The following is a 17,085-nucleotide window of genomic DNA, read 5'->3' on the forward strand; positions in this document are numbered from 1 at the left end:
CTGACTCATAAGAAAAGACCCTGATGCTGGGAAAGATTGAAGACAGGAGGAGAAGGGGATGAGAGAAGATGAGGTGGCTCGATGGCATCCCTGACTTGATGGACATCAAGTTTGAACTTGATGTCCATCCAAACATGACTGAGTTTGAACAAGCTCTGGGAGTTGGTGATGGACAGAAAAGCCTGGTGTGCTGCAGTCCATGGGGTCGCAGAGTCGAACATGACTGAGCGACTGAACTGAACTGATTTTCAGAGTTATGCTTTTCCTCTGAGTCTACAGAGAAATCTTTGCTGTTGTTGTTTAGGTGCTAAGTCGTGTCTGACTCTTTGCAACCCCATGGACTGCAGCGAGTCAGGCTTCTCTGTCCTTCATTATCTCCCGGAGTTTGCTCAAATTCATATCCATTGAGTCAGTGATGCTACCTAACCATCTCATACTTTGCTGTCCCTTTCCCCTTTTGGCTTCAATCCTTCCCAGCATCAGTGTCTTTTCCAGTGAGTCAGCTTGTCACTTCAGGTGGCCAAAGTATTGGAGCTTCAGCATCAGTCCTTCCAATGAATATTCAGGGATGATTTTCTTTAAGATTGACTGGGTTGCTCTCCTTGTGGTCCAAGGAGCTCTCAAGTGTCTTCTCCAGTGCCACAATTCCAAAGCATAGATTCTTCAGCACTCAGGCTTCTTTATGGTCCAGCTCTCACATCTGTGCATGCCTATGGGAAAAACCATAGCTTTGTCTATTCAGACCTTTGTGGGCAAAGTGGTGTCTCTGCTTTTTAATATGCGGTCTAGGTATATGCTTCTCTTATGATACAGAATTTTTCAGAAGCTTTTGATTGGTTCATTTGTCCTTTTAGCTTATCTTCAAGTGAGAATAATTCTATCTAGCTTCAATGTGTGTAAAGGATAGGGGTATAGAATTGGTTGCCAGGCTACCTAGTTGGTTACCACTGGTGTAACATGTAGGGCCAGTTAAAGAGTGTAGCTCCAACACAATTTCTTGTGTCTAGTAGGAATTTTTGTAGCTTAGCTCTGGTCCAGTGTGTGGTTGTAATTTACATGATTATAAAAGGATAATTTGTTCTAGTGATTGTAAGGGTGCTTTTATTTTATGACCAAAGTTACAGTATAAAAAGCTCCCATTTCTATGGAGAATGCACTGCCTCTTGAGCTCTTTTCATCTGTAGCCTGTCTACTTTGTGAACTTTGCTGCCCTATAACATTTCCTACCCATTTACCTCTGCTGTGCTGTGCTGTGCTTAGTCATTCAGTCATGTCTGACTCATTGGGATCCCATGGACTGCAGTCTGCCAGGCTCCTTTGTCCATGGGGATTCTGCAAGTAAGAATACTAGAGTGGGTTGCCATGCCCTCCTCTAGGGGATTTTCCCAATCCAGGGATTGACGCAGGACTCCCACATTACAGGCAGTTTCTTTTACTGACTGAGCCATCCAGGGAAGCCTAAGAATACTGGAGTGGGTAGCCTATCCCTTCTCCAGAGGATCTTTCTGACCCAGGAATCGAACAGAGTCTCCTGCATTGCAGGTGGATTCTTTACCAGCTGGGCTACCAGAGAAGCCCACCTGTCTACCTCTAGTCTTATTAAATACTGTGATTTTCAGGTTCTGAATGTATGCACAAAGTGAGTGGTTGATGTGGACTAGACAAGGGTGGGACTAGTTTTCTGTTAAGCAGGTGGTAAGAGGCAGATAAATTGGATGAGAGAAGAAAATTTCGTTGGCTAAGGATTCAGAAGTATCTGGACTATTGTTTAGTTGCTAAGCTGTTTACTGCTCTTTTGCGACCCCATGGACTGTAGCCTGCCAGGCTCCTCTGTCCGTGGAATTTCCCAGGCAAGAATACTGGAGTGGGTTGCCATTTCCTTCTCTAGGAGATCTTCCCGACCCAGGGATTGAACCTGAGTCTCCTGCATTGGCAGGTGGACTCTTTCCCACTGAGTCACCAGGAAAGCCCATTTGAGCGATAGGTAATGGAAATACTGTTTCTTACAATTGTTGTTATCCTCAGTTTTCAGTGCTACAAATAAAACTGTCATTATGAGTAGCTTAATGGGAAGCTAGGAGAATTCATATCAAAGATTTATTCAGATTATGATATTTAAATTCAGAAGAAACAGTTCTTATTTGTTTAAATTTTCTAGTATGAAATGGAGCAAAACCTTTTGCTTTTACTGGATTATTTTATTATTTCCCGATCATGCTAACGAAAGCTAACATTATCTTCCTTTTCAGACTTTTGGTTGTATCTATTGTAGATTTTATTAAAATAGTTTTGAAAGGAGAGTTTTCGTTTCCTTATTTTTCAGGTAAGAAAGGAGGCTTAAGTGATTTACCTAAAGTTTCACAGTTAGTAATAAGAAAAGCTGAGATTCAAATCCAGGTCAAGTTTCATACATCACATTCTTTATATTATATACTTTTGAGAATGTGGTTAAATGATTATTGAAAGCAAATAGTTGTCTAGAACTTACTGTCCTGTGATATGAAAGGTCTTGTATTTTAGTTACCTTTGAAAATAGTGTACTTTTAATCTTCTTTTTAAGATGACAGCTCCTGGATTTACCGTCAGTGCCTTCATCCTTCTGTTGCATGTTAGTTTTGTGGCTAATTATCCCAGTGGAAAAGTAACAAAGTCATGCGGTGGAATGATTCCTGAGCATGGTCATACCCCACAGTCTCATCCCGCTCACAACATTTCAGTGAGTCAGAAGACATTCAGGCCAGGAGATCAAATCAAAGGTATTGTGCTGCTATTAACAGTTTGCATTTTTCATTTTGCTTTTTTTACTATACATTGAATCTTTATTACTGCTGGATTGATATAGTTTCATTTAATTTGTTCATCTGCTTTCATAAGATACCATAATCTTACACTTCTCATTTTTGTGTTTAACTACTACTGATGACTATATTATGTAAGCAGTATATTTACTATCCATTCAGACTAGGTTTTTTTTTTTTTTGACCACACTATGAAACTTGCAGGGTCTTAGTTCCCCAACCAGGAATTGAACCCAGCCCTGCAGTGAAAGTGCTAGATGCTAACCACTGGGGAATTCTGCAGAATAGGTTTTAAAATATTTTTGTCATTATTTAATATCTTTTTATTAACAGTACTGTTTACTCAGTAGAAGAGGAAAATAAAGCTTAGGGATTTCTTTGGAAGGAATGATGCTAAAGCTGAAACTCCAGTACTTTGGCCACCTCATGCGAAGAATTGACTCATTGGAAAAGACTCTGATGCTGGGAGGGATTGGGGGCAGGAGGAGAAGGGGATGACAGAGGATGAGATGGCTGGATGGCATCACTGACTCGACAGACATGAGTCTCAGTGAACTCTGGGAGTTGGTGATGGACAGGGAGGCCTGGCGTGCTGCGATTCATGGGGTCACAAAGAGTCGGACACAACTGAGCGACTGATCTGATCTGATCTGATTAAACCCTTATCCTACTTAATATTGTATAGTTTCATATGTTTCCCTAATTCTTCTGGCACAAAGTAGGCTGAAACTTAAGGATGTATCTATAAGAGCATTTTACAAACTCCATTTTCTGCAATATTAGAAATGCAAAATATTAATAGATATTTTCTAACAAAAAGAGTTTATGGAAAAAATAAATTTAGAACACTTTATGGGTTACATGGATTCTATTTCTTAGAGCTTTATAGGATATAGTAGGTTGTTAAAACCCTGAGGATCTGCAGTCAAGACACAAGTGTACTTTAAACCAGCATTTTTCAAGCTACTTTGGCCCCGTTAACCACACTCCGACCATAACCAACCTTTTCTTCCCTGTGGAATAGCTATTACACCTCATGGAATAATGTCCTGTGGAACATGGTTTAGAATTTCTTTGACTATGAGATGATTTCTACTGTTTTCTCTCCTAGAGTAGTTTTGTATATGTACACCTGATTTTGTGACATGTTTCCTCTAACAGTCTTTTTGGGGGATGTTGCTAAACTCCTAACTTACCTTTTTATTTGTTTCTCAGTTACTTTGTCAGGGCCACCATTTAAAGGCTTTCTCTTAGAAGCACGTGACGCTGAGAATTTGAGTGGCCCTCCTGTTGGCTCCTTCACACTGATTGACAGTCACGTGTCACAGCTTCTGACCTGTGAAGATGTACAGGTTTGTGTTTAGTTTGAAACTGATTTCTATCAGTTTCCATGGGTCTTTTCACTGGAGTGGTGTTTGCAAGATAAACGATGACATTACCTATGTATTGCAGACATCTGAATAGAGTCACAATGAGCAAAGTTTCCACTTAATTTTTCTACTGGCAATATATTTTTATACATCAACATCCTAGAAAAGGTAGGCTCATAGTTTTGTTTATAGCTTTTGCTATTTTATCAAAATATTGTTTCTTACTGTACTGAATTTTGAAGGATGTTGATATTGAAGATAGAGTTCTAGAGTGAAACAGAGGTCTGGCTTTTGTAATTAATTAATTAATTAAATGAACATTTACTATACCAGGAACTTTCCTGCAAGGGATATGGTGATGAACAAGATTTGTTATTTGATGAGTTCAGAGCCTTACACATAAGCAAAGCATATGGACATATGCTATGTGACACATAAGCAGAACATATGGATATAGGACAGACACATTAGTAGGATAGTATGATGACTCAGATTAGAACCATACACAGGGTGGGTGAGAAGCATGGCAGAAGTGCCACACTGACTGTAGGGAATTGAGTGAGTGCATTTCGGAAGAGCTTATCTAAGCTAGACCTCAAAGGATGAGTATCCAGATAAATGAAAGTGGGAAATAAGATTGTTCAAGAGAAAGGAATTACTAGAAGATAATGCTACATATTTGGAGGCAGGAATTTTTTCTTTTGGTGAATATTCTGTATTCTATTTGTATATATTAATAGAAAACCAGAAGCTTACAGTATAAATGAAATAATGCTTCTGCTGCTGCTTAGTCGCTTCAGTCATGTCCTACTCTGTGCAACCCTATGGGCTGCAGCCTGCCAGGCTCCTCTGTCCATGGGATTCTCTAGGCATGAGCACTGGAGTGGGTTGCCATGTCCTCCTTCAGGGAATCTTCCCGACCCAGAGATTGAACCCAGGTCTCCTGTATTGCAGGCAGATTCTTTACCACTAAGCCACCAGAAAAGCCCCACATAAATGAAATAACCAGCAGACTCTATACAGCATCAACACACCCAATGTTTGTAACGCTCTTCAGTTCTTACATTTCAGCTGACTCTACAGCCAGCTACTAATTTGGTGTCAACCAATCAACATGTTTTTATTGAGCACCTGAGTCCTTGTGTTTAACAGAATACCAGAGTTGTACAGTGATAAATGGTTGTAGTTCCAGCTATATTGAGCTATTGAGTAACTGAATGGTAGTTCTTTTCCATTTTCTTTCAGGGATCAGCTGTAAGTCATAGAAGTCCATCAAAGAAAACAGAAATCAAGGTCTTTTGGGATGCTCCAAGCGGTGCCCCAAATCACATAACCTTCCTGTGAGTAGAAGAATTTGCAACTCTGTAACTAGTATAATTGAAATAATGAGAGTCTGCATCATTTTTTATAACTACTGAACAGTCACCAGTATGTCAGAGGTTTAGGATAGTAATGACACCAGTTTACTGATATAAGTAGTTGTTTTGTTTATTTTTTTCCAGCAGTATATACTGAGTACCTAGCACAGGACCCAGGACCTAATAGACACTTAATGGACATTTGTTGAGTGAATGAAGTGTGGTAGTGCCTTCAAACTAGTAAGAGCCATCAGTTAATAACTTGAGTCTGTATGGTGTATGGATGAATACTTTTAAAAGTTCTGTTCCTGTATTAGTACGAGAATATGAAAAAAAGCAGTCCTGAAATTTGAATGACTTTTTTCTCATTGTTACTACTTGCAGATTAGATTGTCAGAAAAGTAAGATTCTGTGTGTTCCTCAGAATTATGAAATTCAGTAGAATTAGAACAGTACTTCTCTCTTAATCTTACATGCAAAGAGGAAATGGACTGTCATAAAGGGGGATGTCATGAACGTCATTTAAGGGAAGAATTGCTCTCCTACCCTGTCTCTATTTTCTGCTTCACTTTGTACACAGAGTACACTTTGTACACTGATCTGTGTACACCTGTGTGTTGAGTGGAATGTGAAAAAGGAGATTTGACCCCAGTAAGAGCTGATGGTTGCTTGTGCAGCCTCTGTATAGCTTCTTTCTTAAGCTGCTTATTGCCGTTGCTAAGTCACTTCAGTTGTGTCCGACATTGTGTGACCCCATAGACGGCAGGCCACCAGGCTCTCCCGTCCCTGGGATTCTCCAGGCAAGAACACTGGAGTGGGTTGCCATTTCCTTCTCCAATGCATGAAAGTGAAAAGTGAAAGTGAAGTCGCTCAGTCGTGTCCGATTCTTAGCGACCCCATGGACTGCAGCCTACCAGGCTCCTCTGTCCATGGAATTTTCCAGGCAAGAATACTGGAGTGGGTTGCCATTGCCTTCTCCATAAGCTGCTTATTACACATGCCTTTTGGAATAATTTGAATGACCACTGTGAAAAGTGTAATAGTAGTATGTCATGTATATGTCAGGAGTAGAAGTCTGTGCACTTCAGTCCCTGGGTCTAGCATTCATAGCTGCTGTGAATATGCCCAAAGAACAGATAAGACAAGAGAGAGAGAACAATCAAAGTTGAAGAGAGGTTGAAGAGAGTCATTAGAGATTTGCCTCCTACAAAACTCTGTCAGGTAGTATAGGCATTGTTGTTTTATTGCGCTTTGCTTTATTTAACTTTACAGATAGTTTGTTTTGTACAAATTGGTTTGTGGCAGCCCTGCATTAAATGAGTCTTTGGGAGCCATTTTTCAAACACATTTGCTCAATTTGTTTCTCTGTGCCACATTTTGTTAATTGTTATAACATTTCAAGCTGTTCCATCAATATTATGTTTGTTATGGTGATCATTCATCAGTGGTCAGTGATCATTGATGTTACTACCGTAATTTGCTGACGTCTTCGATGATGGTTAGTGTTTTTTAGCCAGAAGGTATTTTAAAATTGGGCTTCCCTGGTGGTTCAGTGGTAAAGAATCTGCCTGCCAATGCAGGAGACAGGAGTTTGGTCCCTGGGTCAGGAAGATCCCCTGGAGAAGGAAATGGCAACCCATTCCAGTATTCTTGTCTAGGAAATCCCATGGACAGAGGAGCCTGGTGGGTTAGAATCCATTGGGTCGCAAAAGAGTGAGACACAACTTAGCAAATAAAACAATTTTAAAATTAAGGTATAGATATTGTTTTTTAGATATAGTGCTATTGCACACTTAATAGACTACAGTGTAGTGTAAACACAACTTTTATATGCATTTGGAAAGCCCATAATTCTGTGACTCACTGTATCATAATATGTGCTTTGTTGTGGTGGTCTGGAACTGAACCCTCAATATATCCAGGAAATACCTGTATCAGGTTGTATGTTCCTAGTTAGTTACCTTTTTTTGGTTCGCTTTATAATGAGCCACAATCATGGTTCTTTCTAATCTCGCTGGAACTGCATTTCAGAGCCACAGTCGTTGAGAAGTACAAAATCTACTGGGTGAAGATTCCTGGTCCTGTAATTTCACAACCAAATGTACCTCCTTTTACAACACCTGAAGCTACAATAGCACCCATGCCAACGGTACCGTCAGTCTCCCATTTAACAAGATCAGTAAGTAGAGTTTTTATAGTTTCATGAAATACAGTCTAAAGGAACAGCTTCCTTAGAAATTGTGGTTCTGTGCTTGCGGATGTTTGTAAAGGAGTGGCTGTCCTGGGTTATGGAAGCAGGTTTTTGAGTGCCTGTCAGGAAATCAGGAGGGAGTCTTCACTGCAACTTTACGACTTATAGGTTAGAATAAGAGGAGTGCAGGACCCTAGATGTTCAAGGTGTGGTTGTGACGTTCACGTGTAGTCTATACTAGCAGTGCATATGTTTTCATTTGAAAATAAATCTGAAGCAGCAGGGTTTATTTTCTTTTTTAAAATACAGCCAAATAGCAAACCTGAAGAGGGAACTTAAAGCTGAAGCTAAATTTAGGTTTCAGCTAAACTGGGAAGGGGTGTGGGGGTAGAATCTTGAAATGGTGATATAGTTCTTCACTTTTATTTCAACTAAGGCCAATGAGTACTGCAGAATTCTACAGGTTGAACTCTTGCAAGCTAATCAGCTAGAATTCTGTTTAGGCCCTCTGATTCAAAAGAAGTACAGTTAAAAAAACACATCTTGCAAAGGGTTATTCATATTACAAACATTGGAAAGGCTTTACTGAAAGCAATTCGGATGAATTAGACTTCTGAATTCAGAAGTGACGATAACAAAAAATGTCTTAAGGAAGGTTATTACAGTTAGAAGAACAAATTTGGGCCTGAATTCTGATTCGTCTAATTTCTGTTTGAGTTTGGACAAATTACTTAAATCTTAAAGTCTCAGTTTCTTCACCTATAAATGAGAAATAATAATATCTAATTCTTATAGAACCATATATATTACTGTGAGAACCAAATAGAATGAATATAAGATTTCTGATTGATTTGTACTTAATAGGTATTTAGTAAACATTCGTTCATTTTTTCTCTTCCTTCCACTTTCTTGTCTCTTTATAGCTCTTTTTTCTCGTAGGGAAGGCTAAATCTCCTATGCCCCTATACAGTGTCTTGTTTTGTTTACCTTCTTTTCCACATTATGCAATATGTGATGAGCCATTTGATTACATTATTATGAACTTTTGTTTGACCAAACAATTCGATTTGTTGTTTGCAGTAATTCTCAGGTTGTTTAGTCTCAATGTTTATGTATTTTAAAGTTGCTTTGGGGGATTCCCAGTCATTTTGGATCTGAGCTTCCCAGGAGGACTCTATTAACAATCTAAGAAAAGATTGTTATCTTTTCTTATATTCGTATAAAAGGCATTAGCTCTTGTTGGAGATTTTTTATTGTATCTCTGTACCAAGTTTATAATCTCCAATTATGGAGAGATTCATTCAGAGTCACAGGATGTTGGCACTTGTAGAGAGCTAGAGGAGGCCTCAGGGTCCCTGTTGCATAGTTAAAGATAAACAGACCCTGAGAGAGAAATTCTGCAGCAAACACGATGCAACGGTGGAGTAAAGGGGAGAACAGAGACAGACCAGACCCATGTTTCCAGGCTTCTAGTGGCTTATTCTCTCCGTTCTACTATACTTTCTCTTTAAGTTCCTGTGAAATAATAAACAAAAATTTATATATATATATATATATATATATATATATATATATATATATTGGTCTCTGCTTGGTTTCTGTTAATAGTTGGCCTTTTGACCCCAGTTCCTAATACAGAGTTGCTAAATCCCTTGGAATTTCCTGAATGATGGGGTATCTTTTGTTCTAATGAGGTGACTCTTGGGTGGACTCCTGTATGGGGGCTGGTCGCCCAAAACACTGAGCCATGATTAGAAGCTTGCTGCTTTCAGCCCACTGACCCCATTCTCCAGAGAAGGGAGAGAGGCTGAAAACTGAGCTAATAATCCTTCATCCCACATGATAGTGGTGGTGGTTTAGTCGCTAACTTGTGTCCGACTCTTGCGACCCCATGCACTGTAGCCTGTCAGGCTCCTCTGTCCATGAGATTCTCCAGGCAAGAATACTGGAGTGGGTTGCCATTTCTTTCTCCATCCCACATGATGGAGCCTCCATAAAAGTTCCAAAAGTGTAGGTTTCGGAGAGCTCCTGGGTTGCTGACCACATGGAGGTGTGGGGAGGCTGGTGCCTCAGAGGGGTCATGGGAGCTCTGCACCTGCCCCTTCCTGCATACTTTACGCAGCTCTTCCATCTGGCTGTTTGTGGGTTGTTATCCTTTTATAATATACTGGTAATCTAGTAAGTTCTGTGAGCCATCTTTATAAATCACCTAACTCAAGGAGGAGGTGCTGAGAACCTCCAGTTTATGGCCAACAATTCAGAAGTACAGGTGGCAACCTGGGGCTTGTGATTGGCATCTGTGATGGGCATCTGAAGTGGGTGCAGTTTTGTGGGACTGAGCCCTTAGCCTGTGGGATCTGACACCAATTTCAGGTAGATAGTGTCAGAGAAGAGTTGACTTGTAGCACACTCAGTTATGTCTGCAGAGAATTTCAGAATTGCTTATTGTGGAACATGCCCACACCTGTTTGGTGCCCAGAAATATTGGTAGAGTAGAAGAAGAAATGAGAATTTTTCTGTACAGTTCCCATTAAATCCTGTTACTTAAACTCATGTTTAGCTCTCTTCTGAAATGTGGTGTCATACCTCATTCTAACTCAGTATGACTGCTTGTTTGCTCTGTCAAATTGTAGAGCTGACATTTTTCAATAGTCTTTCTTATTTGCAATACCAAGAAGCTCTGAATTAAATAATCATAGATTGTTTTTGCTTCTTCTCCACTAAATTGTTATTACTATTATTTGGAGCAGTGGTATATATGGGAGTAACCATTTTTTTCTTACATTATTTTAATGTCAAACTTGAATTCTAGAGGCAGAGTCCAGGATCTAAATATAAAAACTTGCTAAAGGTTTGTTTGTTTGGTTTTAAAAATTCCATCTCTGAAAGCTAGAGGATATCCTTTAGGCAAGAATGTCAATGTGGACTTAAATATTCCCTAAGAAATTTCTCAAAGTTTACTCGAAACTTTGCTCCAGAACATAATTAATGTGAAGTATTCTGTGTATTAAAGGGATCTTAATACTCGTGTGTAATTATAGTTCAAGTAATGTTGTGTCTTCCAAATTTTAATTAATATTAATTAAATTTAAAAGTTTACAACCTAACTACTGCTTTGATAATTTTTAATTTGGGATGTGGTCTTTTTCCTGTCGTTTGAATCCTTATTATGAAAATGTATTCTTGTTAAAACCCATACTTCAAGGTAGAAGCTCTTCTGTCATTGGAGATGAATTGCCTGTTTGATAATTAAGTCTTTCCCCCCTGTCATTTTTCTAGTTCAATGCTTCAGACTGTGGGAACAAGAAGTTCTGTATCAGGAGTCCTTTGAACTGTGACCCAGAGAAGGAGCGTGCCTGTGTCTTCTTGTCCTTCACACGAGATGACCAATCAGTGATGGTTGAAATGAGCGGTCCTAGTAAAGGCTATTTATCCGTGGCATTTTCTCATGACCGATGGATGGTTTGTACCTCTCACTTACATCAGTGGTGATGAAAGGAGAGTCACTGGAGTGAGTGATAATCAACAGCAATTTAGCATTTGTTCCAGAGTCAGATTCTCATACTTAGGGAGGAATGGGAAGGGAGAGCAGAGAAACTAACTTGGATTCTCAGTTAAGCAGCATTGAGTTGAGCCATTCCATATTAATATCTCTAAGGACAAGGCTGTCCTGAGGAAAGTTAGGAAAAGCATTTTGTTTCCAGTGGATTTGCCACTTTATCTGTCTACCTCTGTCTCTGTGATAAAGCAGGGAGTGCAGTTAAGAAAAAGTTGCTCTTCATAAAATCTCATGCTGTTTTTGATGCTCTTCAACTCCTGGTTTTCTCAAGTGACTACAGCCTGGATTGCTGCTCTTGTTGTCCCCATTTTGATGGTCATGGCACATTTCCCCAACAGGGAATTAAACCTAGTGTCTCCAGGCATAAGTGGCTTCTTTACCGGGTCTACAAAATGTCTCACTCTCCTTGGGTAGTGCTGAATGGATTAAGAGATTCTGTAGGTGGCAGCCTTGTGCTGTGGTGCGGAAGAACAGAGTCCTGCATTAGCATTCTGATTTCCCAGGAGAGGAAGAAGGCTATTAAGGCCAGGACATGTGTCTATCCTGTTCCAGCGGAGCTGACTGTGGAGGGGGTTGGCTACAAATGGAGAAAGCCTCTCATTTCCACATTAACAAATGCAAGAAGTCTTTTCTTGAGAGTTTTCTTCCTGTTAGGCTTTAAACATCACTTTTTAAGGAAATCATTATTTTTTTAAAAAGAAAAGGAACTCTGAGATTCTGTGATAGAAGAACAAATATTTTCCTTCAAAGTGCATGCTAATTGCAGTAATCCTTGTTATGCTGGCTGCAAATATTTCAGGGAGCCAGGTGTGACTTTTTTGGGGGTGGATGACATTGCAATATGTGATATGACCTGTATATTTTAAAATGTAGTTTCACAATGCACTCATTATCTTTTTTCATTCAACACAGGGTATACCTTAAACCTATGAGATAGAAGATATTTAATAGGCTTCTAAAAATACCATAAAAGAAATTGTGACTCTTTCCCTTTTAAAGTTGCTTTTATGGCAAATTTTATACTTGATCAAATGATGTTGCAATTCCTCAAAACATTTTCCCCATTTTTCCTTTTATGATTACCATTATACTTACAGCATATCCTTTTGTTCTCAATTTTGGCAAAAATGAACCTTATTCATACGGTGCATGAGGAAGCTGGGTTAAAAATAAGTGTGACTGTAAAGCCATAAGGAAAGATGGTGGTAGTGCCTGTTATATGAGTGGAACTGGCTATGAAGGAAACTGATGAGTCCAGCAGGGGTTAACAATGATAGCCTTATTGGAATAAGTGTAGGTTTATTAAGGTGCATGTGTAAGGTAGAGTACACATTTAGATACGTACTCTAGTCACTTAAATAAAAGAATTCTAGCCAAACTCCCTGCAATAGTACACTAACATGTTTCCTTTCCTGGTCACATAAAATCTGTCAGCCAAAGGAAAAGACTATTGTTACACAGAGTGTTGTGATGAGGAGCCTGCAAGTACCACAATTAATTCTGTTCTAAGTTGTAGGCATAGATGACACAAAAATGTTTACCTCTAATTCAAGATATATTTATCTTACTTAGAAATCTTATGTTTCTAGTATAGTACTCATCAAACATGTTTATAAAAAGACTTAATTATACAGGTGCAGTTAATTTATGGAGCAAGCCTATTTGATGATTAAAATCATCTGTACACCTGTTTGCCTAAATTGAGGGAAATAAATCATCACCAAAAATATTTGTAAAGTAGTTGTTTCTATTTTTGATTATTTTTAAATTCTTAGGATATTTTTATGACCTGCGATTTCTTATTAGTATGTCATGTAAGTTCAAATACCAAAGGTATCTGATGTTATGAATACTGATTAGATAAGCTAAATTATACCTTTTTTCAATTTGGTTTGTACATGAATGATAGCAGTTCTGTTTTGCTATTAGACCTCATTACTAAAATTGAAAGTACAACTTTCCATATTTTTCCTAACAGTATTTGCTAATATCTGAATTTTAACTGAAACTCAGAATATGCACGTCTCCCTCATCTTAGATATTTTTTTGTTCTCTGAGATAAAGTATTCAAGTATACACACTGTATTAGCTGCTGTTCTCTGTTTCCCCACCCAGTGTTGTCTTATTCTGTACATAATTTCTTAACACTCCAATTCCAGAGTGCTCCCAGTGCTGGCCTCTCTTGTATGTCCAGTGTGAAATTTCCAGCTTCTGGGTGGTTACTTCCAGATGAGTGTTCTGGACAACACAGGCCATCATCTACCAACTGAATTTATTATCTACCCTTCTAACATCCTTTTGTGTTTCCCATTCTTGGTGATCAGCAACAATAGGAAAAAAGTAACTACTGTTATTGATCTCTTGCTTCTTTTCAGATACTGTCTGGGAAGCCTATGGACTGATTATCTCATTCATTGCTGCCACCATCTTCTCTGGTGTTCAAGAAAACTTTGTGACTTAGATTCCTCTCTTTTAGTCACCTCTCAGGTTCTTCTTTTACCCACCCTAACTTTTTGTTTTGAAAAGTTTTAAACCTATGTGAAAGTTGAGAGACTAGTATAATGAACACCAGTAAACCCTTCACCTGCATTTGTCACTGTCTCTCTCTCTTTCCTTGTGTGCATATGTGTAGATTAACTTTTTCACTGTATATTAACACACATTTTTTTCCCTGCACTATTTGAAAATTAAGTTAAAGCTATCATGACCTTTTATGTTTCCTTTTCAGCATGTATCTCCTAAGAAGGATATTCTCCTACAATTATCATAATATCACCATCAAATATATAATACAATAATTTTATTCAATGTAGTGTATATTCAAATTTCCCTAATTGTCCCAATAAAGTCATGTATAAAATCTCTGATCCAGACTAATCAGTTATCACTCAGTGCATTTAATTGTTATATCTCTTTAATCTCCTTTTCTTTAGAATGCTTACTCTTACCTTTTTTCTTGATTTTTTTTCTGGCTGGTTGTTTTGTAGAATGCCCTGAAATTTTTACAATAGATTCAGGTTATGATTTTAGACCACATTTGAGATAACCTCAATGCTAGCCCCCAAAGCATTGGTGAACCTTTAGTAGTTACAGGGAAATATTTTTTTCTTTAACGTATTTTTGAAACTTTTCAAAGTCCTTGTTGGTATTTCTGGCCTTGTCCTGTATATGTTTTAGCTTTGTGCCACCTGTTTCCTAAAGTTTCCATATACTTTTTATGTTTCTATATCTTTGGCCCTAGAAGTTCCTCAGTTTTAAAAACCTTTCCCTTTATTGCAGCTCTACCTTATCCACATGTATTTTTTATTCTCTGAAGCATAGTTAATGCTATCTTTTCTGATAAGCCTTTTTCAATCCTTTGACCCTACCTAATTTGTCTTTCTATAGCACTTTGTTTAAATCTCTATTTTATACATACTATTTTAATTGTCTCCTCTATTAAAACATAGTCTTTGATCATAAGAACTATGTTGTCATCTTTGTTTCTCCCTCTTGATATTTTCTTATAGAGTGCGTTCTAAATGCTGGAACTGAGAGGAGCAAACAGGGGCAGGAGGTTCTGTCTAATTCTGGGGTTTGGTTGGAACTTCTCATGTGTGTTCTACCATGCTCAAAACTTGGGGTGTCTACAGCTGCCTGAAGCATAAGGTCGTCATAGCACCTTCTCTTTCCCTCACTGTAGAGCCATGAAAACTGAGTGTTACCTCTCCTTCATCCTCATCACCTCACCAGTATTTGAGAGGTTTGCCTTAATGACTTAGTTGACTTACCATCAGTTTGCCTCAAATCAACCATTTTGCTATATTAAATTTTGTTTGAAATAACAAGAAAATTCTATCGTTTCATTGATGATAAACATTCTAGAAGATACACATTGTTTGTTTAAATCAGAGATCAGCCAACTTTTTCTGCAGAAGGTTAGATAGCAACGACTTCAGAATCTGTGGGCCGCCTGGTCTCTTTGCAGCTACTCAGCTCTTTTATAGTGCTAAAGCAGGCACAGACTGCTGTAAATTAGTATGTGTGGCCGTGTTCAGTCAAACTTTATTTATAGGCACTGAAATTTGGATTTAATGTATTTTCACTATCATGAATTATCATTCTTAAAAAACCATTTAGATATGTAAACACCATCCTCAGCTTGTAGCCTGTATAAGAACAGGCATCAGACTAAAGTTGGTCTGTGTGCCACAGTGTGTGGTGATTTAAATTATGATAACTCCAAGTTTCTTGAGTTGCACTAATTCTGATTTGAGCATAAGATGTGTAACAGGGAACTTCTTTGCTAATGTTATGTACTTGAGAGTTAAAACTGGAACTTTTTACAAGAAATTTCAAATTTTTTGTAAATTTTACAAATGTTAGAAAATCATATTGGTATTTTTAACAAGACTTTAATTATAGCTTGTTAGTCTTGGGTCTTGTTTAAGGAATTTAGTGACAAGAGCTGGTTAAAGACCTTGTTAGATAGTTTATGGAAAACAGTTTAGAATAGATGAAAGAACCAAAACTGTACACAATAACTTAAAATCCATATTATTTATTTGGTGGTGGTAGTGTTGTTTCGGAGAAGGCAATAGGACCCCACTCCAGTACTCTTGCCTGGAAAATCCATGGATGGAGGAGTCTGGTGGGCTGCAGTCCATGGGGTCTCTAAGAGTCGGATATGACTGAGCAACTTCACTTTCACTTTTCACTTTCATGCATTGGAGAAGGAAATGGCAACCCACTCCAGTGTTCTTGCCTGGAGAATCCCAGGGACAGGGAAGCCTGGTGGGCTGCCGTCTCTGGGGTCGCACAGAGTCAGACACGACTGAAGCGACTTAGCAGCAGCAGCAGTGTTGTTTATCGCTAAGTCATGTCCAACTCTTTGTGACCCCATGGACTGTAGCCCACCAGTCTCCTCGTCCATGGGATTCTCCAGGCAAGAATACTGGAGTGGGTTGCTATTTCATTCTCCAGGGGATCTTCCCGACCCAGGGATTGAACCCACGTCTCCTGCATTGGGAGGTGGATTCCTTAACCGCTGAATCACCAGGGAAGCCCTGTCATTCATTTGTACCATAACTTAAATGTGCTTTAAGGATACAGTCTGCTGTCTGATAATCACTGTAAATAAGATTTAATTTTTAGAGCTAAGGAATATTGGAGATTAAAGGAGAGATAAGAATTAGACTGACAAACAATGCTCCCTTGTTGAAATTCCCTTGACCTTTTTTTCATTTGTCATTGTTTTTCAGGGTGATGATGATGCTTATGTGTGTATTCTTGAAGATCAGATTGTTCACATACAACCTTCCCATTTGACAGGGCGAAGTCATCCTATAATGGATTTTGGGGTAGGTGTGAGGATTCTGGAATTGCCACCTGGCTGGTCCATCTTCTGGCTATACGACCAACAGTGCCATGGCTGTGGTGCAAAATAGCTTCCAAACCTGCAGCTAGCAGCAAAGACCAAACAGGGTCCTGGGAGCAGAGTTCCTATCTTACAGTCTGGGAGAAACCTTTCTGCATTTTATTATATATGTGTGTAAATTGTATGTACTTAAGTTGTATAGCATGATGTTTTTATATCCCTCTCCATAGTGAAATGATTGCTAAAATCAGGCTAATCAATATATCCATTGCCTCAGTTACTTTTTTCTTTTTTTGTGATGAGAACAGCTGAAATCTACTCTCTTAGCAAATTTCCAGTATACAGTCCAGTAATATAAACTACAGTTACCATGCCCCTTTTCTATGCTTTAGCAAGCACAGGAAAGTTTTCTTTTTTAGTAAAAGATGAATTCTTGTTTGTTTCACTTAAATT

The 17,085-nt window shown here is 38.6% G+C and overlaps 1 protein-coding gene across 2 annotated transcripts in view; it reads left to right on the forward strand.

The window, feature by feature from the left end:
* FRRS1 (ferric chelate reductase 1) overlaps window positions 1-17,085 on the forward strand; it is a 52,833-nt gene that overhangs the window by 10,376 nt on the left and 25,372 nt on the right. For both annotated transcript variants that reach the window (XM_019957001.2, XM_070786053.1), the window contains exons 2-7: window positions 2,561-2,756; window positions 4,014-4,150; window positions 5,414-5,508; window positions 7,558-7,705; window positions 10,997-11,179; window positions 16,517-16,615. In XM_019957001.2, the coding sequence (XP_019812560.1) occupies window positions 2,561-2,756; window positions 4,014-4,150; window positions 5,414-5,508; window positions 7,558-7,705; window positions 10,997-11,179; window positions 16,517-16,615 (858 nt within the window). The remainder of the gene's footprint in view (window positions 1-2,560; window positions 2,757-4,013; window positions 4,151-5,413; window positions 5,509-7,557; window positions 7,706-10,996; window positions 11,180-16,516; window positions 16,616-17,085) is intronic.

This window comes from Bos indicus, chromosome 3 (assembly GCF_029378745.1).
Source record: "Bos indicus isolate NIAB-ARS_2022 breed Sahiwal x Tharparkar chromosome 3, NIAB-ARS_B.indTharparkar_mat_pri_1.0, whole genome shotgun sequence".
Classification (NCBI taxonomy): Eukaryota; Metazoa; Chordata; class Mammalia; order Artiodactyla; family Bovidae; genus Bos; species Bos indicus.